This window comes from Bos indicus, chromosome 27 (assembly GCF_029378745.1).
Source record: "Bos indicus isolate NIAB-ARS_2022 breed Sahiwal x Tharparkar chromosome 27, NIAB-ARS_B.indTharparkar_mat_pri_1.0, whole genome shotgun sequence".
NCBI lineage: Eukaryota > Metazoa > Chordata > Mammalia > Artiodactyla > Bovidae > Bos > Bos indicus.
The window spans coordinates 6,418,917-6,446,142 of NC_091786.1; the positions used below are offsets into that span (position 1 = coordinate 6,418,917).

At 43.1% G+C, this 27,226-nt stretch overlaps 1 protein-coding gene across 1 annotated transcript; it reads right to left on the reverse strand.

Annotated features, from left to right (window-relative positions):
* Positions 1 to 11,422: 11,422 nt before the first annotated feature.
* On the reverse strand, positions 11,423 to 23,937 carry LOC139180096 (uncharacterized). The gene is made up of 2 exons (XM_070781323.1): positions 21,307 to 23,937; positions 11,423 to 12,907 (listed from the first exon to the last, which is right to left on the reverse strand). The coding sequence occupies exon 1, from the start codon at positions 23,935 to 23,937 to the stop codon at positions 23,161 to 23,163; it is 777 nt and encodes a 258-aa protein (XP_070637424.1). The 3' UTR covers positions 11,423 to 12,907; positions 21,307 to 23,160.
* Between the last annotated feature and the right edge of the window lie 3,289 nt (positions 23,938 to 27,226).

Sequence of the window (27,226 nt, forward strand, 5' to 3'; positions counted from 1 at the left end):
GCTGCTCAACAAGTGTTTATCGTGACCCAATGGACTGGGGCCCACCAGGCTCCTCTGTCCATAGGATTCTTCAGGCAAGAAGACATGGAGTGGGTTGCCATGCCCTTTTAGTGAGTTGAAGTACATTCCAAGGCCTTGGAGGCGTCGTGTTGTAACTCTTTAGTGGTCTCTGGAGGTTGATACAGAACGATTCCAGCAAATGTGGTGGCAGGCCCATCACCCCCACCCTGAGCCCCCAGTCAAGGAACTGAGTTTTCAGGAAGAAAAGGCATACCCTCAAAGACAAGAGCTTGGACCCCACAATTCAGCATTTAAAAAAAAAAAAAAAAAAAGGACTGTGATGGGACTGTATGCTGCCTTCCTACACTACACAACTACGGAACCAGGCAAAACCTGTGAAACTACTGATTCAGACTCTGGCACAAGCAGTACAGGACCATAATTGAGGAGAGAAGAAAACAAGTGAGGTGAGGGACTTCCCTTGCAGTCTGGTGGCTGGGATTCTGTGCTCCCAATGCAGGGGGCCTGGGTGCACCCCTGGTCAGGGAACTAGATCCCACATGCCGCAACTAAGATCCTGCCTGCCATGATTAAGGTCCAAGGCAGCCAAATTAATGAATTCGCTAATTAAATGTTATGTGCTTAACCATTTTTTAAAAAAGAAAAGAAACAGATGAAGTGAGACTTATGACATCTCCAGCCTCTACAGATTTCCAGGCCTAAAGCTCAGGCAACAAGAACCCAAACAGACCGTCAATTCTTCTGAGTGGAAGAGAATGGGGTCAAAGTTCAGAGAGTGCAGGTATCTTCACTTCTGGACAGAAAACCAGCAGTGGGAGTCAGGATCAGGGGTGTGTGCCTGTGTGCTAAGGCACTGCAGTTGTGTCCGACTCGGTTACTCTGTGGACTGTGGAGGTGCTGACACTTTGTGGACTGTAGCCTGCCTGTGTAGCCTGCCTAAAAACTCTGTGCTTTTCATTCAATTCTAAAACTGCTCTGAAAAACGAAGTCTATGATACTAGATGGAATTTTGGTTCAGCTTGATGTGATAAAGTGTGATGCTAAGATTCTAGACCCTATCTTAAGGAGAGAGATGGTCCTTTCAGTAAAAAAAAAAAAAAAAAAAATCAGATATAAATTAACTATAAAAAACCCACTTGAGATATCAAATATAAAGGCAAATGGATTTAAAATGAAAGGATGGAAACAGATCTGCTGTTGTCATTGTTTAGACCCTCAGTCGTGTCCAACACTCTTGAGACCCCCATGGAATCATCCAGTCAAGATTACTGAAGTGTGTTGCCATGCCCTCCTCCAGGGAATCTCCCTGACCCAGGGATCAAAACCATGTCCCTGCATCTCCTGCACCTCAGGCAGATTCTTTACTGTTGAGCCGACAGATTTGCTATGGAAACATTAAAGAAAACATGGTAGGCTATATTGGTTAATTGACAGGCTTCCTGGTAGCTCAGATGGTAAAGAATCTACCTCCAATGTGGGAGACCTTATTTGATCCCTGGTTTGGGAAGATGCCCTGGAGGAGGGCATGGCAACCCACTCCAGTATTCTTGCCTGGAGAATCCCCATGGACAGAGGAGCCTGTCAGGCTACAGTCTATGGAGTCACAAAGGGTCAGACACAACTGAGTGACTAAGCACAGCACAGTCAACTAACTTTTAGGACAAGGACCAGATATGGAGAGGAGTATTTATCCTAATGACAAAATGTTTAATTCGTCAAGAATACATATGAATACTGAATCAGAATGTACTTAGCAAAGGAATTTTAAAATTCTTAAAGAAAACTTACAGGAATAATCGGAGAGACAGACAAATTAGCAGTTACAATTGGAATTTCCCTGACCATCCATTGGTTAAGACTCCAAGTTTTCAATGCAGGGGGCACAGGTTCCATTCCTGGTTGAGCAAGTAAGATCTCTTATACCATACACAAAATTCAACGCAAGATAGATTAAAGGTTTACAAAAACCACAAAACTTCTGAAACCACAAAACTCCTAAAAGAAAGCATAGGAGAAAATTTCTTTGACATGGGTCTTCACAAGGATGGTTTTGAGCTTGACACTCAAGCCACAAAAACAAAGCTAAACAGTAGGATCCATCAAACTGAAAAGCTTCTGCACAACAAAGGAAACAATGGACAAACTAAAAAGACAGTGAACTTTTAACGCTCCAGTGATCTCTGAGGCTGGAGGAGATGGTAGCAGTGTTGCAGGAAAGAGAGTGGGGTGAGAAAAGATGGTCGCATCTCAGGTCACGTCCGAGTCCCTGGGATGGCTGCCGAATGCGGGTACTTGGCTTGGCACAGGCAGGGACTCAAGAGCGAGTCATGGTGAAGGAAGGTCAATCCAGGGAGGAAACACGCTACACGGAGAGTGTGGGCCATCTTGGAAAGCAAGCCCAGCACCAGGGTATGGGGCTGTCGGTGTTTATAGGGGTGGGTTATATCATAGGCTAATGAGTGGGAGGAGTATTCCAGCTATTTTGCGGAAAGTGTGGGGATTTCCAGGAACTGGGTCAGCACCTACATTTTGAACTTTATGGTCAGCCTTGGAATTGTCACGGCGCCTCTGGGTGTGTCACCTAGCTGCCGTGTTACAAAGGGATTTAAAAAAAATATTTACTTCAGGTCTTAGTTGCGGTATGCAGGATATTCATCTCAGCACACTGGCTTAGTCCCCTTACGGCATGTGGAGAAGGAAATAGCAACCCACTGCAGTATTCTTGCCTGGATAATTCCATGGACAGAGGAGCATGGTGGGCCAAATCCATGGGGTCGCAAAGATTCGGACAGGACTGAGCGACTTCACTTTCTTTCCTTCATGTGGAATCCTAGTGCCCAGGCCAGGGACTGAATCCACATCCCCTGCGCTGCAAGGCAGATTCTTAACCACTGGACCACCAGGGATGTCCCCGTCATTCTTTTAAAGGTTGTGCTCCAATTACAAAGCCACAGTTATCAAGACAGTATGGTCCTGGCACAAAGACAGAAATATTGATCAATGGAATAAAATAGAAAGCCCAGAGATAAATCCACGCACATATAGACACCTTATCTTTGACAAAGGAGGCAAGAATATACAATGGATTAAAGACAATCTCTTCAACAAGTGGTGCTGGGAAAACTGGTCAACCACTTGCAAAAGAATGAAACTAGACCACTTTCTAACACCTTACACAAAAATAAACTCAAAATGGATTAAAGATCTAAACCTAAGACCAGAAACTATAAAACTCCTAGAGGAGAACATAGGCAAAACACTCTCCGACATACATCACAGCAGGATCCTCTATGACCCACCTCCCAGAATATTGGAAATAAAAACAAAAATAAACAAATGGGACCTAATTAAACTTAAAAGCTTCTGCACAACAAAGGAAACTATAAGCAAGGTGAAAAGACAGCCTTCAGAATGGGAGAAAATAATAGCAAATGAAGCAACCGACAAACAACTAATCTCAAAAATATACAAGCAACTCCTACAGCTCAACTCCAGAAAAATAAATGACCCAATCAAAAAATGGGCCAAAGAACTAAATAGACATTTCTCCAAAGAAGACATACAGGTGGCTAACAAACACATGAAAAGATGCTCAACATCACTCATTATCAGAGAAATGCAAATCAAAACCACTATGAGGTACCATTTCATACCAGTCAGAATGGCTGCGATCCAAAAGTCTACAAGCAATAAATGCTGGAGAGGGTGTGGAGAAAAGGGAACCCTCTTACACTGTTGGTGGGAATGCAAACTAATACAGCCACTATGGAGAACAGTGTGGAGGTTCCTTAAAAAACTGGAAATAGAACTGCCTTATGATCCAGCAATCCCACTGCTGGGCATACACACTGAGGAAACCAGAAGGAAAAGAGACATGTGTACCCCAATGTTCATCGCAGCACTGTTTATAATAGCCAGGACATGGAAGCAACCTAGATGCCCATCAGCAGATGAATGGATAAGAAAGCTGTGGTACATGTACACAATGGAGTATTACTCAGCCATTAAAAAGAATACATTTGAATTAGTTCTAATGAGATGGATGAAATTGGAACCTATTATACAGAGTGAAGTAAGCCAGAAAGAAAAACACCAATACAGTATACTAACACATATATATGGAATTTAGAAAGATGGTAACAATAACCCTGTGAATGAGACAGCAAAAGAGACACTGATGTATAGATCAGTCTTATGGACTCTGGGGAGGAGGGAGAGGTGGGATGATTTAGGAGAATAGCATTGAAACATGTATAATAGTATGTATGAAACGAGTCACCAGTCCAGGTTCGATGCACGGTACTGGATGCTTGGGACTGGTGCACTGGGATGACCCAGAAGGAGGGTAGGGGAGGGAGGAGGGAGGAGGGAGGACGGTTCACGATGGGGAACGTGGGTATACCTGTGGCGGATTCATTTCGATATTTGGCAAAACTAATACAATATTGTAAAGTTTAAAAATAAAATAAAATTAAAAAAAATAATAAAAAAAGGCTGTGCTCCGCCCAATTCTGGTCTCATTAGCACCATTTAGCTGGCATTTGACAAAGCTATTCAAGCTTTCAAGTTATAGGAGAATGTCCTGATAAAGCTCTCAGGACACTGTGGTGACTGCAGGAGGCAGGCAGGAACATTGGAAGAGAGGTCGATTTGCTCCAAGTTACCTCACTGCCACTTAGTAGACTGCGGCCTTGGATACATCTTTTTGTTGGATTTGTAGCCAATTTTAATCGACTTTTAAGTCAGTTTTGCCTGTGGCCTCAGACATGGCTTTCTAGTCCTCGAGACCATTTTGTATAAACCTTGGGTCTTACCCACCTGGCAGGTTTGTTTAGGGGAATTCAAAGAGATAATGTGAATAAAAGTGGCCAGCTACTGAGCAAGGCTCATTGCAAAATATAACTGTGGGACAAGTTCAAAGAAGAAAGTAGTAAAAGTGTCAGTGGGAGAGCACAGCATTAGACCCAGCCTTGGTCCCCTTTTGAGGGCAGGTCCCCACGTGACTGTCAGAAGCCATGGCACCCGCCCTGTCCATAGGACAAGGGAACTGGGGACAATGGCCTCTGCCCATTAACACCCAGGGCTCCGTGCTGAGATCACCTGTTTGTGGACTCATAGATGTGAAGGGCTTTGCTCTTCAAAACCTTATCTGTAGGACTCAGACACCCCTTCTTGCCTGAAGAACTGAGGCGCTTTCCTGGAAAGAGCCTGCCTCAATTTCCTACTCACAGGTTAAGAGTTTGGGGACACAGCATTTATCTTCCCTTTCAAGAATGAAACCATGAGTTACCTCTCAGCCCAGGCATGAAGCAACCACAATCCACATGGCCTTGTTTCGCTTTGAACCTGGGAAAACTGACAATTCATGTAGACTTGACCTAAAATTAACCCTTCCCTCTATCCTATATGAACTCATCTCTGGTTTCTGGTGAGCCACCCCATGGTATCTTGGGTGTGTGACCTCCTTGCTGAGGCAACAGGACCCTTCCCTGATGGACAGAGATGCCCCTGGGCATTATCTGCAGGATTAACATAGCTGCAAAGGAGTCATCTTTAGACCTTGCCAAGGAAAAATAAGCCACGGCAATTGTGCAATTCCTGACAAGGGCTGTGTCCCACTGGTGAGGACCCTGGCAAGAAACTCCATTGAAACTCACCATGGCACCCTGACCCCTTTTGGAAACACCCTTCTATGAAAAGTCATGCCTGGTTTTGCACATAAAACTGCATCATCAGCTTCCTTAAAAGAAAAAAAATCTGCTGTGCTGAAAACCATAGATGACTAAAACACACCAATTTTTGTTTTGTTTATTTATTTAGGCTATATTAGATTGTAGAAAATTCTGAAAGAGATGGGAATACCAGACCACATGACCCGCCTCTTGAGAAACCTATATGCAGATCAAGAAGCAACAGTTAGAACTGGACATGGAACAACAGACTGGTTCCAAATAGGAAAAGGAGTATGTCAAGGCTGTATATTGTCACCCTGCTTATTTAACTTATATGCAGAGTATATCATGAGAAATGCTGGGCTGGAAGAAGCACAAGCTGGAATCAAGATTGCCAGGAAAAATATCAATAACCTCAGATATGCAGATGACACCACCCTTATGGCAGAAAGTGAAGAGGAACTAAAAAGCCTCTTGATGAAGGTGAAAGAAGAAAGTGAAAAAATTGGCTTAAAGCTCAACATTCAGAAAACTAAGATCATGGTATCTGGTCCCATCACTTCATGGGAAATAGATGGGGAAATAGTGGAAACAGTGTCAGACTTTATTTTTGGGAGCTCCAAAATCATGGAAGATGGTGATTCCAGCCATGAAATTAAAAGACGCTTATGAAATGCACTACTTGGATGCAATCTCAAAAACCACAGAATGATCTCTGTTTCCAAGGGAAACCATTGAATATCACAGTAATCCAAGTCTATGCCCCAACCAGTAACGCTGAAAAAGCTGAAGTTGAACCGTTCTATGAAGACCTACAAGACCTTTTGGAATGAACACACAAAAAAGATGTCCTTTTCATTATATGGGACTGGAATGCAAAAGTAGGAAGTCAAGAAACACCTGGAGTAACAGGCAAATTTGGCCTTGGAATATGGAATGGAGCAGGGCAAAGACTAATAGAGTTTTGCCAAGAAAATGCACTGGTCATAACAAACACCCTCTTCCAACAACACAAGTGAACACTCTATAGATGGACATCACCAGATGGTCAACACCGAAATCAGATTGATTACATTCTTTTCAGCCAAAGATGGAGAAGCTCTATACAGTCAGCAAAAACAAGACCAGGAGCTGACTGTGGCTCAGACCATGAACTCCTTATTGCCAAATTCAGACTTAAATTGAAGAAAGTAGGGAAAACACTAGACCATTCAGGTATGACCTAAATCAAATCCCTTATAATTATACAGTGGAAGTGAGAAATAGATTTAAGGACCTAGATCTGATAGATAGAGTGCCTGATGAACTATGGAATGAGGTTTGTGACATTGTACAGGAGACAGGGATCAAGATGATCCCCATGGAAAAGAAATGCAAAAAAGCAAAATGGCTGTCTGGGGAGGCCTTACAAATAGCTGTGAAAAGAAGAGAAGTGAAAAGCAAAGGAGAAAAGGAAAGATATAAACATCTGAATGCAGAGTTTGCAAGAAGAGATAAGAAAGCCTTCTTCAGCAATCAATGCAGAGAAAGAGAGGGAAACAGCAGAATGGGAAAGACTAGAGATCTCTTCAAGAAAATCAGAGATACCAAAGGAACATTTCATGCAAAGATGGGCTCGATAAAGGACAGAAATGGTATGGACCTAACAGAAGCAGAAGATATTAAGAAGAGATGGCAAGAATACACAGAAGAACTGTACAAAAAAAATCTTCACGACTCAGATAATCACCATGGTGTGATCACTGACCTAGAGCCAGACATCCTGGAATGTGCAGTCAAGTGGGCCTTAGAAAGCCTCACTATGAACAAAGCTAGTGGAGGTGATGGAATTCCAGTTGAACTATTCCAAATCCTGAAAGATGATGCTGTGAAAGTGCTGCACTCAATATGCCAGCAAATTTGGAAAACTCAGCAGTGGCCACAGGACTGGAAAAGGTCAGTTTTCATTCCATTCCCAAAGAAAGGCAATGCCAAAGAATGCTCAGACTACCACACAATTGCACTCATCTCACACGCTAGTAAAGTAATGCTGAAAATTCTCCAAGCCAGGCTTCAGCAATATGTGAACCGTGAACTTCCTGATGTTCAAGCCGGTTTTAGAAAAGGCAGAGGAACCAGAGATCAAATTGCCAACATCCGCTGGATCATGGAAAAAGCAAGAGAGTTCCAGAAAAACATCTATTTCTGCTTTCTTGACTATGCCAAAGCCTTTGACTGTGTGGATCACAATAAACTGTGGGAAATTCTGAAAGAGATGGGAATACCAGACCACCTGATCGGCCTCTTGAGAAATTTGTATGCAGGTCAGGAAGCAACAGTTAGAACTAGACATGGAACAACAGACTGGTTCCAAATAGGAAAAGGAGTACGTCAAGGCTGTATATTGTCACCCTGTTTATTTAACTTCTATGCAGAGTACATCATGAGAAACGCTGGACTGGAAGAAGCACAAGCTGGAATCAAGATTGCCGGGAGAAATATTAATGACCTCAGATATGCAGAGGACACCACCCTTATGGCAGGAAGTGAAGAGGAACTCAAAAGCCTCTTGATGACAGTGAAAGTGCAGAGTGAAAAAGTTGGCTTAAAGCTAAACATTCAGAAAATGAAGATCATGGCATAAGGTCCTACCACTTCATGGGAAATAGATGGGGAAACAGTGGAAACAGTGTTAGACTTTATTTTTCTGGGCTCCAAATTCACTGCAGATGGTGACCGCAGCCATGAAATTAAAAGACACTTACTCCTTGGAAGGAAAGTTATGACCAACCTAGATAGCATATTAAAGAGCAGAGATATTACTTTGCCAACAAAGGTCCATCTAGTCAAGTTTATGGTTTTTCCAGTGGTCATGTATGGATGTGAGAGTTGGACTGTGAAGAAAGCTGAGCCCCAAAGAATTGATGCTTTTGAACTATGGTGTTGGAGAAGACTCTTGAGAGTCCCTTGGACTGCAAGGAGATCCAACCAGTCCATTCTAAAGGAGATCAGTCCTGTGTGTTCTTTGGAAGGAATGATGCTAAAGCTGAAACTCCAGTACTTTGGCCACCTCATGTGAAGAGTTGACTCATTGGAAAAGACTCTGATGCTGGGAGGGATTGGGGGCAGGAGGAGAAGGGGACAACAGAGGATGAGATGACTGGATGGCATCACGGACTCATTGGATGTGAGTCTCAGTGAACTCCGGGTGTTGGTGATGGACAGAGAGGCCTGGTGTGCTGCAGTTCATGGGGTTGCAAAGAGTCGGACATGACTGAGCAACTGAACTGAACTGAACTGAGGTCGTAGTTGTGGCATGTGGGATCTAGTTCCCTGACCTGCTATGCTTGGGAGTATAGAGTCTTACCCACTGGAACATCAAGGAAGTCCTGTAAATCAGCATTTTTAAAAATTACTTTTTTAAAAAAAAATTTGAATTGGAGTATCAGATCAGATCAGATCAGTCGCTGGTTTAGGATTCACTTCTCTTCAGATGCTGAGAGGTGTCTGAGATCTATTGTAGCATGTCACTTGGCTCAGTTTGTACAGAAGACGGTCCCCCTGCATCTGACAATGGGCTTTATCTGTGCTCTAGGAATGACCCTGCTGATTCAGGGCCCTGTCCAGGCCATGGTGATATCTAGTGACTGATAAAGCCTCATGATCTTGACTCTTGCGCTATAAAACACAGCATAGTTCCAGGGTAAGTGAAAGTCGAAGGGCTTTGCTCCTTAGCCAAAGCCTGAATCAAAACAAGTTTGGGACAGGGGCTTAGTGTCCCTGATGAAGGACAGAAGGAATGAAAACAGCTCACCAGACTGAGATGGCATCTTGAGACCAAAAAATGAGGAGGCCGCTGGGTATAATCAATAAGTCCGTTTTTTTTTTTTTTTTTTTTTGAGTTGTGAACACACTTTATTTTTTTTTAATTTTATTTTATTTTTAAACTTTACATAATTGTATTAGTTTTGCCAAATATAAAAATGAATCCGCCACAGGTATTCATGTGTTCCCCATTCCCATCCCCCTCCTCCCTCCCCATACCATTCCTCTGTGTCGTCCCAGTGCACTAGCCCCAAGCATCCAGTATCGTGCATCGAACCTGGACTGGCAACTCGTTTCTTACATGATATTTTACATGTTTCAATGTCATTCTCCCAAATCTTCCCACCCTCTCTCTCTCCCACAGAATCCATAAGACTGTTCTATACATCAGTGTCTCTTTTGCTGTCTCGTTCACCGGGTTATTGTTACCATCTTTCTAAGTTCCATATATATGCGTTAGTATACTGTATTGATGTTTTTCCTTCTGGCTTACTTCACTCTGTATAATAGGCTCCAGTTTCATCCACCTCATTAGAACTGATTCAAATGTATTCTTTTTAATGGCTGAGTAATACTCCATTGTGTATATGTACCATAGCTTTCTTATCCATTCATCTGCTGATGGACATCTAGGTTGCTTCCGTGTCCTGGCTATTATAAACAGTGCTGTGATGAACATTGGGGTACACGTGTCTCTTTCCCTTCTGGTTTCCTCAGTGTGTATGCCTAGCAGTGGGATTGCTGGATCATAAGGCAGTTCTATTTTCAGTTTTTTAAGGAATCTCCACACTGTTCTCCATAGTGGCTGTACTAGTTTGCATTTTTTTACCAAGGTGGGGGGAACACCTTACTTACTCACAGAGCATGACTCCAAGGCTCCCTCTTAGGAGCCCCTGGGGCTATTTTGTTGCTAACATGGTGTATGCAGGTGGGGGCTTGGAAATAGGAATCTGTTTTCCTAAGATTTGTGAAAGGGTAACTAGTCACATGGGAATACATCAGGGAAAGTTTTCCTCATTGATTGGGGACTAACAGAGCATAGAGACTGCCTGGTCCTAATGGTTATTAAGCAATATCTATTAACTACAAGACCCTGACGACAGAGACGTGATTCACCACACAAGCCAGTTCCAGGCAGGGTCAGCAGAAGGACGGCGGGAGCTGCACGAGCCCAAGATGGCATCAGTGATGCTAACAGATATCCAGCACCCTCCTCCTGGTTTTCCTTAACCTGCTTTTTCTCTCCTTTGTCTCTGGGCTTTGGCTGAGCCGTCCCTAACTTAAGTCTCAGCCATCCCTAACTTAAGTCTCAGCAGCTGGGGGTGATATTTCAGGTTGTTCTCACCCAGAAAATCTTGGGCTTCTCATAAGAAATGATCCCCCTTATTCTGAATGAAGCATTTTTCTCTAACAAATGTCTTCAGAGTGACTGACTCAATAATTCTTGTATTTTTCTCTTATCTCAAGATAATGGCTGATTACTCATCCTATATTTATGCAATTAATCAGAACCCACCAAGTGAAGCATATTGAAGGTGATTATGATGGCCTTCCTACAACCAGAAGTAAACTAGTCTTACATTATACCAATACTAATATCATCCCTAATGGTATCCATGGGGAAAAAATAATACTAGAGATATTCAGTGTGGCGTTCGAGTTTGTATGTGGTGAAATTAAAGTGGGAATCAGGAAGCTGACTCTAGGTACTGAATTCTTTATTACTGCAGGATGTTTTACTGGTCTCCTTCCTCAAGGATTAAGTATTAGAATCAAGTGAAAATTATTATACATTTTATTATTTTTTCTTTTTTTCTTTTTAATTTAATTTTATTTTTAAACTTTACAATATTGTATTAGTTTTGCCAAATATCGAAATGAATCCGCCACAGGTATACCCGCGTTCCCCATCCTGAACCCTCCTCCCTCCTCCCTCCTCTACCCTCCCTCTGGGTCATCCCAGTGCACCAGCCCCAAGTATCCAGTACCGTGCATCGAACCTGGACTGGCGACTCGTTTCATACATGATATTATACATTTTAAAAGAATGATAAATTGGCTCACGACTTTCCATACACTAGTGATAATCTAGAAATTAAGATTTAAAAATATTTTTATATTGACCAAGTTGATTTTAAAATACCCTTTAAAGGGAAAACTTGCAAGAATAAGCAGGATAATTTTTATAAAGAACAAAGCAGTGGCTTTCATTACCAGTTATTATAATTTACGATGGTGCTGAGGCTTGATATATGTGACTTTGGCTGAGGAATTAAAAAAAATAAAACCTGAGGCAAAACAAAGAAGCCAGAAACAGTACACTGGTTGTTCATCTGCTAACCTGTTCTGAATTTTCTTTAATTATTCATGATTGAAAGTCAAGTGTAAGTGTTAGTTGCTCAGTGGTGTCTTACTCTTCCCAACCCCATGAACTGTATCCCACCAGGCTCCTCTGTCCATGGGATTTCCTAGGCAAGAATACCAGAGTGGATTACTGTCTACTCCTCCAGGGGTTTTGTCCAACCCAGAAATCTGCATAGCAGGCCGATTCTTTACCATCTGAGCCACCAAGGAACCCCACTCATCACTGATTGGGACCCAGTTATAGAACAGGTCCTCGTCACATCACTGCAATGCCAGTCACACTCTCTTTCCTGTGAGAGTGTTCAGGTTTTGAAAGAATGCTCATGTCTCTTGTCCTTCCTCTTTGTCCCCCGCTTCCTGGGCACCTTGCATCCTGTCTCCATCCTCCCACCCTAAACCTGCTCTGTAAACTGAAGAAAGCTGTGGTCCTGTCAAGGCCTGTTCCCTCCCCAGAGGGAGGAGAGTGACACCTGTATGGAGAGGCGGCCTACTCAGCAAACTACAGATGGGGCCACGCCTTGGACAAGACACGTGAACAAGGAAGACACCGCATGATCGCACCTCTCTCAGGACTCCAGCCTCTGGCCGAAGTGGCTTAAGAGTCACATTTGCTCTGTGAATGAAAACACTGTTGCAACATTTGTGTTCAGTCACTCAGTCTTGCTGAAGTCTTTGCAACCCCATGGACTGTAGCCTGTCAGGTTCCTCTGTCCATGGAATTTTCCAGGCAAGATTTTAAAGCATAATAACTGTCTCCCTCCCACTACCTACCCTGCCATGGAAAACAACATCGGTCCTAATGATAAAACATTCAATTGTGTAGATGTGAGAACTGTCTGCTTTTATTTGCACAAGAGGAGACTTGCTCTGGGTCTCTCGCCGGGTTCCTCAGCTAGGCTGCCTCCATCAGCTCGGCTTTATTTTGCAGCAAACAGTGAATGCCCAGCAGGGTCCTCTGAAGGGCTCATAGCTCGGCGTCCATTGCTTCAGGCAGATTCCACCCGGAAGACGGGAGGGTCTTTCAAAATTTAGCACCCTAGTGCTGTCTGGGAATGGAAAAGACATTTTGTTTTTCTTTCTAATTTTATTATATTTTTAAACTTTACATAATTGTATTAGTTTTGCCAAATATAAAAATGAATCCGCCACAGGTATACATGTGTTCTCCATCCCGAACCCTCCTCCCTCCTCCCTCCCCATACCATCCCTCTGGGCCATCCCAGTGCACCAGCCCCAAGCATCCAGCATCGTGCATCGAACCTGGACTGGCAACTCGTTTCCTACATGATATTTTACATGTTTCATTGCCATTCTCCCAAATCTTCCCGCCCTCTCTCTCTCCCACAGAATCCATAAGACTGTTCTATACATCAGTGTCTCTTTTGCTGTCTCGTACACCGGGTTATTGTTACCATCTTTCTAAATTCCATATATATGTGTTAGTATACTGTATTTATGTTTTTCCTTCTGGCTTACTTCACTCTGTATAATAGGCTCCAGTTTCATCCACCTCATTAGAACTGATTCAAATGTATTCTTTTTAATGGCTGAGTAATACTCCATTGTGTATATGTACCATAGCTTTCTTATCCATTCATCTGCTGATGGACATCTAGGTTGCTTCCATGTCTTGGCTATTATAAACAGTGCTGCAATGAACATTGGGGTACACGTGTCTCTTTCCCTTCTGGTTTCCTCAGTGTGTATGCCCAGCAGTGGGATTGCTGGATCATAAGGCAGTTCTATTTCCAGTTTTTTAAGGAATCGCCACACTGTTCTCCATAGTGGCTGTACTAGTTTGCATTTCCACCAACAGTGTAAGAGGGTTCCCTTTTCTCCACACCCTCTCCAGCATTTATTATTTGTAGACTTTTGGATCGCAGCCATTCTGACTGGTATGAAATGGTACCTCATAGTGGTTTTGATTTGCATTTCTCTGATAATGAGTGATGTTGAGCATCTTTTCATGTGTTTGTTAGCCATCTGTATGTCTTCTTTGGAGAAATGTCTTTTTAGTTTTTTGGCCCATTTTTTGATTGGGTCATTTATTTTTCTGGAGTTGAGCTGTAGGAGTTGCTTGTATATTTTTGAGATTAGTTGTTTGTCAGTTGCTTCATTTGCTATTATTTTCTCCCATTCTGAAGGCTGTCTTTTCACCTTGCTTATAGTTTCCTTTGATGTGCAGAAGCTTTTAAGGTTAATTAGGTCCCATTTGTTTATTTTTGCTTTTATTTCCAATATTCTGGGAGGTGGGTCATAGAGGATCCTGCTGTGATGTATGTAGGAGTGTGTTTTGCCTATGTTCTCCTCTAGGAGTTTTATAGTTTCTGGTCTTACGTTTAGATCTTTAATCCATTTTGAGTTTATTTTTGTGTATGGTGTTAGAAAGTGGTCTAGTTTCATTCTTTTACAAGTGGTTGACCAGATTTCCCAGCACCACTTGTTAGAGAGATTGTCTTTAATCCATTGTATATTCTTGCCTCCTTTGTCAAAGATAAGGTGTCCATATGTGCGTGGATTTATCTCTGGGCTTTCTATTTTATTCCATTGATCGATATTTCTGTCTTTGTGCCAGTACCATACTGTCTTGATAACTGTGGCTTTGTAGTAGAGCCTGAAGTCAGGTAGGTTTATTCCTCCAGTTCCATTCTTCTTTCTCAAGATCGCTTTGGCTATTCGAGGTTTTTTGTATTTCCATACAAATTGTGAAATTATTTGTTCTAGCCCTGTGAAGAATACTGTTGGTAGCTTGATAGGGATTGCGTTGAATCTATAAATTGCTTTGGGTAGTATACTCATTTTCACTATATTGATTCTTCCAATCCATGAACATGGTATATTTCTCCATCTATTAGTGTCCTCTTTGATTTCTTTCACCAGTGTTTTATAGTTTTCTATATATAGGTCTTTAGTTTCTTTAGGTAGATATATTCCTAAGTAATTTATTCTTTCCGTTGCAATGGTGAATGGAATTGTTTCCTTAATTTCTCTTTCTGTTTTCTCATTATTAGTGTATAGGAATGCAAGGGATTTCTGTGTGTTGATTTTATATCCTGCAACTTTACTATAGTCATTAATTAGTTCTAGTAATTTTCTGGTGGAGTCTTCAGGGTTTTCTATGTAGAGGATCATGTCATCTGCAAACAGTGAGAGTTTTACTTCTTTTCCAATTTGGATTCCTTTTACTTCTTTTTCTGCTCTGATTGCTGTGGCCAAAACTTCCAAAACTATGTTGAATAGTAATGGTGAAAGTGGGCACCCTTGTCTTGTTCCTGACTTTAAAGGAAATGCTTTCAATTTTTCACCATTGAGGATAATGTTTGCTGTGGGTTTGTCATATATAGCTTTTATTATGTTGAGGTATGTTCCTTCTATTCCTGCTTTCTGGAGAGTTTTTATCATAAATGGATGTTGAAATTTGTCAAAGGCTTTCTCTGCATCTATTGAGATAATCATATGGTTTTTATTTTTCAATTTGTTAATGTGGTGTATTACATTGATTGATTTGTGGATATTGAAGAATCCTTGCATCCCTGGGATAAAGCCCACTTGATCATGGTGTATGATCTTTTTAATGTGTTGTTGGATTCTGATTGCTAGAATTTTGTTAAGGACTTTTGCATCTATGTTCATCAGTGATATTGGCCTGTAGTTTTCTTTTTTTGTGGGATCTTTGTGAGGTTTTGGTATTAGGGTGATGGTGGCCTCATAGAATGAGTTTGAAAGTTTACCTTCCTATGCAATTTTCTGGAAGAGTTTGAGCAGGATAGGTGTTAGTTCTTCTCTAAATTTTTGGTAGAATTCAGCTGTGAAGCCGTCTGGACCTGGGCTTTTGTTTGCTGGAAGATTTTTGATTACAGTTTCAATTTCCGTGCTTGTGATGGGTCTGTTAAGATTTTCTATTTCTTCCTGGTCCAGTTTTGGAAAGTTGTACTTTTCTAAGAATTTGTCCATTTCTTCCACGTTGCCCATTTTATTGGCATATAGTTGTTGATAGTAGTCTCTTATGATCCTTTGTATTTCTGTGTTGCCTGTTGTGATCTCTCCATTTTCTTTTCTAATTTTGTTGATTTGATTTTTCTCCCTTTGTTTCTTGATGAGTCTGGCTAATGGTTTGTCAATTTTATTTATCCTTTCAAAGAACCAGCTTTTGGTTTTGTTGATTTTTGCTATGGTCTCTTTTTTTTCTTTTGCATTTATTTCTGCCCTAATTTTTAAGATTTCTTTCCTTCTACTAACCCTGGGGTTCTTCATTTCTTCCTTTTCTAGTTGCTTTAGGTGTAGAGTTAGGTTATTTATTTGACTTTTTTCTTGTTTCTTGAGGTGTGCCTGTATTGCTATGAACTTTCCCCTTAGGACTGCTTTTACCGTGTCCCACAGGTTTTGGGTTGTTGTGTTTTCATTTTCATTCGTTTCTATGCAAATTTTGATTTCTTTTTTGATTTCTTCTGTGATTAGTTGGTTATTCAGCAGCGTGTTGTTCAGCCTCCATATGTTGGAATTTTTAATAGTTTTTCTCCTGGAATTGAGATCTAATCTTACTGCATTGTGGTCAGAAAAAATGCTTGGAATGATTGCTATTTTTTTGAATTTACCAAGGCTAGCTTTATGGCCCAGGATGTGATCTATCCTGGAGAAGGTTCCATGTGCGCTTGAGAAAAAGGTGAAATTCATTGTTTGGGGATGAAATGTCCTATAGATATCAATTAGGTCTAACTGGTCTATTGTATCATTTAAAGTTTGTGTTTCCTTGTTAATTTTCTGTTTAGTTGATCTATCCATAGGTGTGAGTGGGGTATTAAAGTCTCCCACTATTATTGTGTTATTGTTAATTTCTCCTTTCATACTTGTTAGCATTTGTCTTACGTACTGTGGTGCTCCTGTGTTGGGTGCATATATATTTATAATCGTTATATCTTCTTCTTGGATTGATCCTTTGATCATTATGTAGTGACCTTCTTTGTCTCTTTTCACAGCCTTTGTTTTAAAGTCTATTTTATCTGATATGAGTATTGCTACTCCTGCTTTCTTTTGGTCCCTATTTGCATGGAAAATCTTTTTCCAGCCCTTCACTTTCAGTCTGTATGTGTCCCCTGTTTTGAGGTGGGTCTCTTGTAGACAACATATGTAGGGGTCTTGTTTTTGTATCCATTCAGCCAGTCTTTGTCTTTTGGTTGGGGCATTCAACCCTTTTACGTTTAAGGTAATTACTGATAAGTATGATCCCGTTGCCATTTACTTTATTGTTTTGGTTTCGAGTTTATACACCATTTTTGTGTTTCCTGTCTAGAGAATATCCTTTAGTATTTGTTGGAGAGCTGGTTTGGTGGTTCCGAATTCTCTCAGCTTTTGCTTGTCTGAAAAGCTTTTGATTTCTCCTTCATACTTGAATGAGATCCTTGCTGGGTACAATAATCTGGGCTGTAGGATATTTTCTTTCATCATTTTAAGTATGTCTTGCCATTCCCTCCTGGCTTGAAGAGTTTCTATTGAAAGATCAGCTGTTATACTTATGGGAATTCCCTTGTGTGTTATTTGTTGTTTTTCCCTTGCTGCTTTTAATATTTGTTCTTTGTGTTTGATCTTTGTTAATTTGATTAATATGTGTCTTGGGGTGTTTCTCCTTGGGTTTATCCTGTTTGGGACTCTCTGGGTTTCTTGGACTTGGGTGATTATTTCCTTCCCCATTTTAGGGAAGTTTTCCACTATTATCTCCTCAAGTATTTTCTCATGGTCTTTCTTTTTGTCTTCTTCTTCTGGAACCCCTATGATTCGAATGTTGTAGCGTTTAATATTGTCCTGGAGGTCTCTGAGATTGTCCTCATTTCTTTTAATTCGTTTTTCTTTTATCCTCTCTGATTCATTTATTTCTACCATTCTATCTTCTAATTCACTAATCCTGTCTTCTGCCTCTGTTTTTCTACTATTTGTTGCCTCCAGAGTGTTTTTAATTTCATTTATTGCATTATTCATTATATATTGACTCTTTTTTATTTCTTCTAGGTCCTTGTTAAACCTTTCTTGCATCTTCTCAATCCTTGTCTCCAGGCTATTTATCTGTGATTCCATTTTAGTTTCAAGATTTTGGATCAATTTCACTATCATTATTCGGAATTCTTTATCAGGTAGATTCCCTATCTCTTCCTCTTTTGTTTGGTTTGGTGGGCATTTATCCTGTTCCTTTATCTGCTGAGTATTCCTCTGTCTCTTCATCTTGTTTAAATTGCTGAGTTTGGGGTGTCCTTTCTGTATTCTGGCAGTTTGTGGAGTTCTCTTTATTGTGGCATTTCCTCACTGTGTGTGGGTTTGTACAGGTGGCTTGTCAAGTTTCTTAGTTGGGGAAGCTTGTGTCGGTGTTCTGGTGGGTGGAGCTGTATTTCTTCTCTCTGGAGTGCAATGAAATGTCCAGTAATGAGTTATGAGATGTCTATAGTTTTGGGGTGACTTTGGGCAGCCTGTATCTTGAAGCTGAGGGCTGTGTTCCTTTGTTGCTGGAGAATTTGCTTGGTATGTCTTGCCCTGGAACTTATTGGCCCTTGTGTGGTGCTTGGTTTCAGTGTCGGTATGGAGGCATTTGATGAGCTCCTGTCAATTAATGTTCCTTGGAGTCAGGAGTTCCCTGGAGTCAGGGTTTGGACTTAAGTCTCCTGCTTCCGGTTATCGGTCTTATTTTTACAGTAGTTTCAAAACTTCTCCTTCTATACAGCACCATTGATAAAACATCTACATTAAAATTGAAAAGTTTCTCTACGATGAGGGTCACTCAGAGAGGTTCACAGGGTTACATGGAGAAGAGAAGAGGGAGGAGGGAGTTAGAGGTGACCCAAATGAGATGAGTTGAATCAATAGTGGAGAGAGTGGGCTAGCCAGTAGTCACTTCCTTATGTGCACTCCACAACTGGACCACTCAGAGATGTTCACGGGGTTATACAGAGAAGAGAAGAAGGAGGAAGGTAACAGATGTGGCCAGAAGGATAAAAGGGGGGAATGAAAAGGAGGGAGACAGATCCAGCCAGTAATCAGTTCCCTAAGTGTTCTCCACCGTCTGGAACACACCGAAATTCACAGAGTTGGGTAGAGTAGAGAGGGGTTAGGGAGGAGACACAGGCGACCTGGTGGAGAAAAAGGAGAGTCCAAAGGGAGAGAGAGCAGTCAAGCCAGTAATCTCGCTCCCTAGTGAAAAATGGGTCCTGAAGATTGGGTTCTTAAAGGTACAAAATTGGTAACAAATACATAAAAGCAAAAATTAAAAATCTAGAGTAGAGTTTGGGATTTCAAAAATACGATGTTAAAGAAAAGAAGAAGGAAAAGAAAGAGAGAAAAAACGAACAAACAAAAACAAACAAGGTCGTGAAAATTATAAAGAAAGTACAGGTACAAAATTGATAACTAATATCAGAAAGCAAAAATTTTAAATCTAGAGTAGAGTTTGGAATTTCAAAAATACGATGTTGAAGAAAAGAAGAAGGAAAAGAAAGAGAGAAAAAACGAACAAACAAAAACAAACAAGGTCGTGAAAATTATAAAGAAAGTACAGGTACAAAATTGATAACTAATACCAGAAAGCAAAAATTAAAAATCTAGAGTAGAGTTTGGAATTTCAAAAATACAATGTTAAAAAAAAAAGAAGAAGAAGAAGAAAAATAAAGAGAGAAAAAAAACAAACAAATACAAACAATGTCACAAAAATTATAAAGAAAATACAGGTACAAAATTGATATCAAATACCAAAAAGCCTAAATTAAAAATCTAGAGTAAAGTTTGGAATTTCAGATATACAATGTTATATAAAAGAAGAAGAGAAAGAAACAGAGAAGAAGAAGAAAAAAAAAAGTCACAGAAACTATATAAAAAAAAACTATAGGTACAAAATTGATAACATATACCAAAAAGTGAAAATTAAAAATCTAGAGTAGAGTTTGGAATTTCAAGAATACAATGTTAAAGAAAAGAAGAAAAAAACAAAAACAAAACAAAAAAAACAAACAAAAAAAACAAGGTCAAAAAATTATAAAATATATATATATGAAGTTTGCTGAAGAAGAAAAAATGGGGTCTTTTTTTTTTTTTTTTTTTGCAAAGTAATAGGTTATAAAAGTGAAAATTAAAGGAACAATAGAGGACTTAAATTTTTTTTTAATTAAAAAAAAAAGAAAGAATGATCGTAAAAATAATAAAAATATATCTAGGACTTTTTTTTTTTTTTTTTGTGGGTGTTGTGGGTTCAGTTCATTTTTGGCTAGTTCCTTGATCAGATTTATATTTCTCAAGATCTATAGGCCCCTTCCTATGTAGTACGTAGTAACCACAGGGTTTTGATCTATTGCCTGTAGCTTCCAAGGCGTTTCCCTCTGTTATATCTTCTTCTGTTTGCTAGTCTCTTCAGTATCTGGTTTCCGCCCTGATACAAAGGGCACGGTGGAGGACACTTTTTTTTTTTTTTTTTTAGGCTTACTTGTTCAGTCGCACTGTGGGGAGGGAGGGAGGGATGCTGCAAACAAATAACACTGGCGTGGGCTCGCAGTGCCTCAGCCACCCTGGGTCTGCCCCCGCTCACGGCGCGTGTAGCCTCCCTGTCCACACTGCTCGGACTCTAGGTTGTTCCACTGGGGACAATCCGAGGCTGGCCCTGGGCTGCATGCACCTCCCAGGTCCAAGCCGCTCAGGTTCAGGCACTCGAGTAGTCCTCAGAGGCGCAGACTCAGTTGGGCCTGCGTTTTGTGCTCTTCCCAGGTCCGAGCAGCTCAGGTGATGAGGTGTTTGGCGAGCACCAATGCTGCGACTTATCGCCTCCCCGCCACTCGGTTATCTGGGTGTAAAACCGGTGCACCTTCTCAGGCAGATGTTGACCGTCCAGACCCCCAAGAAGTTTTAGTTAGCAAAGAAGCCTGCTTACAGTTTGGTATATAATGTCTCTCTGGGGCTGCGATTGCCCCCTTCCGGCTCTGGCTGCCTGTCACCGGAGGGGGAAGATCGGCAGCTGGCTATCTCTGTTCAGTCCTTTGTTCTGTGCGCAGGCCTGGCGGTCTTAGGTTAGGGCTGGCTTTTCGCGTGGTAGATATCCCACAGTCTGGTTTGCTAGCCCAAATTATTTCGCTCAGATAACGCTCAGGGTATTCAGGCCAGATTCTTACTCTCAGCGATGCAGCCCACGCCGTGCCTCCCTGCCCAGCCCCCGCTTGCTAATGGCGGATGCAGTCGTCTGCGCTGCTTCTCCACTGGGGGAGTTACCGTAGGGCTCGCAATCTGCGAGTTTTAATTGTTTATTTATTCTTTCTCCCTGTTATGTTGCCCTCTGTGCTTCCAAAGCTCGGCACAGATTTGGCAGTGAGAAGGTTTCCTGGTGTTTGGAAACTTCTCTCTTTTTAAGATTCCCTTCCCGGGACGGAACTCCGTCCCTCCCTCTTTTGTCTCTTTTTTTTTTGTCTTTAATATTTTTTCCTACCTCCTTTCGAAGAGTTGGGTTGCTTTTCTGGGTGCCTGATGTCCTCTGCCAGCATTCAGAAGTTGTTCTGTGGAATTTACTCGACTTTTAAATGCTCTTTTGATGAATTTGTGGGGGAGAAAGTGTTCTCCCCGTCCTACTCCTCCGCCATCTTGGCTCCTCCCCCTCTGGAAAAGACATTTATATGAAGCCTCGTGGAAGTCCCATGAGGAAATCTGGGGGGGGGGTCTCACCATCTGACTGGGATCCCCTTCTTTCCCAGCTAAACACCAATAGCAAACGTACCCCTCGTATCCCTCATTCTCTGTTCTGATGTAAGATGTCACTGTTGCTGATGAATCTGGTTCGAGAAGATCCCACGTGTGGGATCAACTAAGCCCCTGAGACACCACCATAAGCCTGTGCCCCGGAGCCTGGGATCCACAGTGAGAAGCCCCTGCAATGAGAAACATGTGCCCTGCAACTGGAGATCAGCCTGTGCTCTCCAGAACTAGAGAAAGGCCTGTGCAGCCATGAAGAGATCCTCAAAGCCAACTTCCTTATTTCACAGAAGAGGAAATTGTGGCCAAATAAGGTCCAAATCATGTCTAGGGGTTATCCTCTGGTAAATGTCTTTTATGCTGCAAACTATTTCTCAGTTATGACAATGCAAAAATTAACTTGTTTTTATCCATTTCCCCTATTTTCCTGTTTCTTTTATCCCTTCTTTCTCCTGTCAAAGATCAACTTCCTCAATCTCCAAAAATGAAACAAGGTTTTTCAAAAACAGTTTTTAAAGACAGTTGCTGTGTTTTAAATAGATGCTTCCACCTTTTTTTCTTTAAGTGTAATTTCTTCTGTAAAAACCTTTGATTTTTCTTCCAGGGCTTGATGAAGAATTTCAACTCATGCATGAAGCACAAGTTGTAGTTTCAGCCAAGATGTCCTTGGGTGGTCAGAAATGACTGTGTCTAGTGAAGAAATGGAGGGAATTCTAAAGACAACACCAACACCCAGTGCTTCTGCCACCCTGGGATTAAGTCTACCACTCTTGCAGGGTCAAAATGGAGATGACTGAGTTCATGTCAAGATTTCTGTTTGAAAAGTTAGAGTGAGATAAAAATCCACATTGGGTCTAGTAATGTGGGCCAATTCTGATTATGGGCTCTGAGTGAAATCTCTGGAGGATGTATGGGCTGTGAGAAAATTGTTCAAGGCAAGCTGGTTGCTACTTCAAAGGAGAGAAAATAGAAATGGAGGGAAGAAGGGAGGGAGAGAGAGCAGTCACAGAATATCATAAAGTTCTTCTTCAGTTTTGGAGCCATAAAAGGCCCCAGTCTGCTCCCCACGTGCTCCTCCAGCAGAGCAGGCCAGGGAGCATGTGGCCCTGGGTTAGCACATCTCTTCTCTGTCAGGTCCTGGCAGCTCTGTTCCCACCCGGCTCTGCTCTGAGGAGCTTACTGACTCCACTCTGACAGGACAGGCCTCACTCTGAGCCCTCATTATCTCCCTAGAGAAACAGAATGAGGTCCTTGAGTCATGAACGAGTTGGGAGTCCTGTTACCCGTCGACCTTGTTTCACCTACAAGACTCCGAGGTCTTGAAAACCCAAGACTGAGACTCCTCAGCATTGAGCCCTTAGGTGTGAACCAGACGGAGAATAACTCGAGCCAGGAAACAGGAAGCACCTTTTACAGAACCATAGGAACGTGGGGTTTTTCTCCTTCGTCTGTGCCCAGACTTCTCACATTCGAGCCTGGGGTCCCACGCCTTCCACGCTGGACCCTGAGTGGGCTCACTCATGGCTCCTGAATCAGGGGTTCAGGAACCCGGACTCCCGGCCTGCCCGCCTCTGCACACACTCCAGTCTCGGGGTCATGCTTCCAGTGAGAACAAGAAGGGGGCCTTCAAGCCCCTGACACTCTGCCTCCGGTCGGTTTGGGGGAGGCACCACCCCACGTGTGCACAGGGCGGCTTTGGGTCTTGGGCCGCGGTCAGCTGCCATGAGCATCCGTTGCCCCCGGAAGTGTATCGGGCGTCGGGTGGCACCACCCCGGCTTTTAGCAGAGTGCCCCAGGACCTCTCAGTGCAGAGCGCCCCAGGACCCTCCTGGGATCCTCCCTGCAGCCTCCGGAGGGCGACTTCGAGCACCTGTTCCCTCCGCGGGGAGCAGGACCACACGGAGGTCAGGTGGACTGAGCCCCAGGTGGATGCAGAGCCGGGCCCCGCCACCACGCGTGTCCCGTCCCGCAGCCCCCTCGTTCCCTCAGAAGCAGCCTCAGACACCTCTGGGATGTTGTGTGGAAAGATGACGCTGGACTGAGTCTTTGGACCCGGACTCTGGTCTCGGCTCCGCCTTTGACTACAGGTCATGTCCCAACGGTGCCTGCGCACCCTCGTCGGCGAGATGCCAGAGCTGGGTGAGCTGACCCCCAGGGCCCCTTGGTTCTGAGGCACGTGGCTCCAGGCACTCTGGAGAGGCGCGTGGGCCAGACGCAGAGTGGGCACAGCGGAAGGACGGCCGCTCGCCTGTTCCTTGGGCTCCTGCCTGAGGTCCCCCAAGCCAAGACCCGTCTGCCTGGGCCCTCGGCTTCCCTCACTCACCTCCTCTCCCTCCTGTGGGCAGCAGGGCCTGAGGAGACTCTCCTTCATCCTCCAGGGCCTGTTCCTGGAGGTGCCCTGACGCCCGCTGTGTTCCCATCACCGGGCCCTAGTGAACCAGAGAAATCACTGAGTGGGCACCTGCAGACCCACGGCGCCTCTTGGCAGGGACCCAAGGGCCAGCGCCGGGCACCGGGGCCTCTGTTCCCAGGCCTGGCTCATCGGCAGAGACTAGAGGGGACGCGAGGCTGCAAAATGCGGGGGGCTCGTCACTGCCCATCCCACTCAGCAAGCTCAAGGAGCCAGTCATCGCAGACCCCCGAGAGCTGAGCTGCTGGGCGAGTGGAGGGTGTGGGAGGGTCCGAGCACTGCTGCAGCGCCAGGAACACTAAGGAAGGGAGGAGATAGAAGGAGGAGAACAGCTCTTTGTGACACCGTGGCATGGCCTTAGGGCTCAGATGGTCAGATACCCCTGCAGAAAGGAGGAAATCAAGAGGAAATAGGGCGGCATGTCAGCAAGAAAAAGAGAGAAAACCTGTCTGGGGAGACAATGTAGTAAATCATACCTAGACGTGCGCTTGAACCATCGCATCAGCTGGAAAGTAGGGGGCAGGGGCGGGGAAGCAACGAACTCAGCTCAGAAAAAGTGAAGAGTCTTGAGGTGCTTCATCAGGTGCATTTGAAATAGGGAGACAAAAAAATGGTTTAGGTTGAAAATGACAAAAATACTTTGGCAATAAAAAGTGTCCATAAAAGGAAATAGCACAACATTGCTTAATGTCACATTTTTAATCTTCTTTTATTTTCTGATTTCTCTTCTGATTATTATTCAGAACTCTAGACATTTCCTCCATGAAAGAGTGTCATTACTGAGTCTTAGGATTAACTGAGAAAACACCAATTTTAGAGTCAGGAAACCAGGGCTGTGGCTCCAGAGATGCCACTTGCCTCTGGACCCCTGGGAAATAAGTAGCCTCTCTTTTCTGGACCTTAGTTTTCTCATCTGGAAAATGCAATGATCACTTAGGTCCCTCCAACTCTGAGATGCTACAGCATCTGAGCCCATGGCTCCCACCTGCTGACACTAGGCTCTGAAGAATGGTTTCTTAGCAAAAAGATACTTCCTGCACTAAGTAAAAGCCAAATTATCTGCCTCTGGGGAAAATATGTTTGTCCCTCGTGCTTAATAAAAGGAAGTAAGTTACTCAGAATGTAGGCTTATCTTCCTGCTTCATGTTACACGAGTATAGTAATCTAACATCCTTGAAGTTTCTGGGCAAAGCACTCAAGTGAGAGAAATTACACCAAGATAGGAAACAGTCAGATGGGTCCCTTTGGGCATCACCTGGTTCTAAGTTTCTAGTACTCTCCTGGCCCCCTTTCCAGGCACAGGGCAGCTTGGCTCAGCACCATTCTTCCTGAGACCCATTTCCTCTGCTCCCACGATTTCCAGTTCCTAGGCAGAATCAGGTACAAAATGAACAAAATGTGGACCCAGAATGCCAGGGGCTTTCAGCTGGATCAAACAGATCCACACTGTAACAGTTCATCACTATTTACTGCAATGAGGAGGAGGGGTCTTAAAGGAAGGAAGGGCTGTTCCTGTTCCTATGGTGTGGGGGTGGGAGCAGGGGGAGAGGTTGGTAAAACTTTGCTGTGAGGTCAGTTTTTGATTTATGGTCTAAGGGATGAGTCAGTATTTATGAGGCAGACACACACACAGTGGTGAAGCCAGTCCTGGAAAAAGGAAGATCACAGGCAAAGATAGAAAGGTGTAGATTGCAATGTGAATTTGGGAAGTCATGTGTCCTTTGGCTAAAGAAAAAGGAAACACTGTAGGATATGTAGACTCAGGTTTGGATATTTGAATTTGTCTTGTAAGCAAAGAGAAGAAACTGAAGGACTTTAAATGAGAAAATAACACTGTCAAGTTTGTAATCTGGAAAAAACTCGGTAGCTATATATAGACTGGATTCAGGAAGTGAAGGTAAAAGACTGTTATAAACCCATAATATATAAAACAGCTAGCTATTGGGAAGCTGCTGTATAGCACAGGAAGCTCAGCTTCAGGAAGGAGAAGAGATGTGCTGACTTGACCATCACATGAGGGAACCACACTGGTAGGAAGCAGTCTGCTTAGGAGGCAGCAGTTGTGAATCTGGTTCTGAGAATGGGGATGGTCCATTTGTGTTATTCTCATTGGTTACCCATTGAAAGAAGGTATTCATAGTAACAATCATTCATCATAGGAAGAAATCCCTGTAGCCTGGAACCCAATTCTGTCTATCCCCCTACAAAACCTCTTTAAAGTAGATTGTACAGGGACAGCCCTGGTGGTCCAGTGGTTAAGACTCTGAGCTCCCAATGCTGGGGCACAGGTACAATCCCTGGTCAGGGAATTAGATCCCACATGCCACAACTAAGAGTTCACGTGTCGCAACTAAAGATTGTGCATGCAACAGCTAAGAGCCGGCACAAATTAAAAAACAAACAAACAAAAAAATAGAATCAGTATAAAGCAAGCAGTTAAATACAATAAATTAAAAAAATAGCACAGGAATATTTCACCTGGACAAAGAGGAGTCATCATCAAACAGAAACCATTCAGAATCTCTCCAAAGATGGTAAAATAAAAAGGAGATGGTGGGGACCTTGGAAGAGGGGCAGGGAGAAGAGACAGGAAAGTGTGCAGGGAGCTTGGAGAGAATCACATGCCACTCGTGGGCTCAGACGTAGACACACCTGGAGGCCACAATTGCGCAAATTCACTTCTGGTTACTTTGATTTCTTTGAAAACCTGGCATAACCTCTCTCAGCTGAGAGTGGGCATGGGGAGATGACAGGAGCTTTGGAGGAGAAGGTGCCACGTGAAGCAGTCGTGGGGAGTGAAGGCAAGCAGAGGGGAAGGAGACGTCCAAGCAGGACCAGTGGGAGACAGGACCCGCTGTGCATGAGGCGTCCTGAAAACAAGCTGAAACCTGGGGCATTTGAACGGGCTTAGCAGCATCAGGTCAAGGATTCTAGGTTCTTCAATTACAAAGGATTGAGCCAGAAAGACAGGAGGTGGAAGTCGAGAGTGGTTGCTTAAAACTGAGATTACAGAGGGTTCGCAGGTCCTGGCTGAGAGGGTTTTGTTTGTGTGTTTTCCCTTCTTGACACTAACTGTGTGTCCAGGGCTTCAGCTCAGTTTTGACACTAACCACCCCAGAAGGAGGGGCAGCCTCACAGGTATGATCCCAGTTCTACAAGACTGTCCCCAACCCTTGGGTCCCCATCCTCCACACACTTCTGCCCAACTTGGCTACAAACTAAGGAATCCCAGTACCTCCCCCTTCAAGTT

Excerpts from the sequence above, each read along its gene's own strand:
- LOC139180096 (XM_070781323.1), bottom strand. The coding sequence starts at position 23,937 with ATGAAGGAGAGTCTCCTCAGGCCCTGCTGCCCACAGGAGGGAGAGGAG.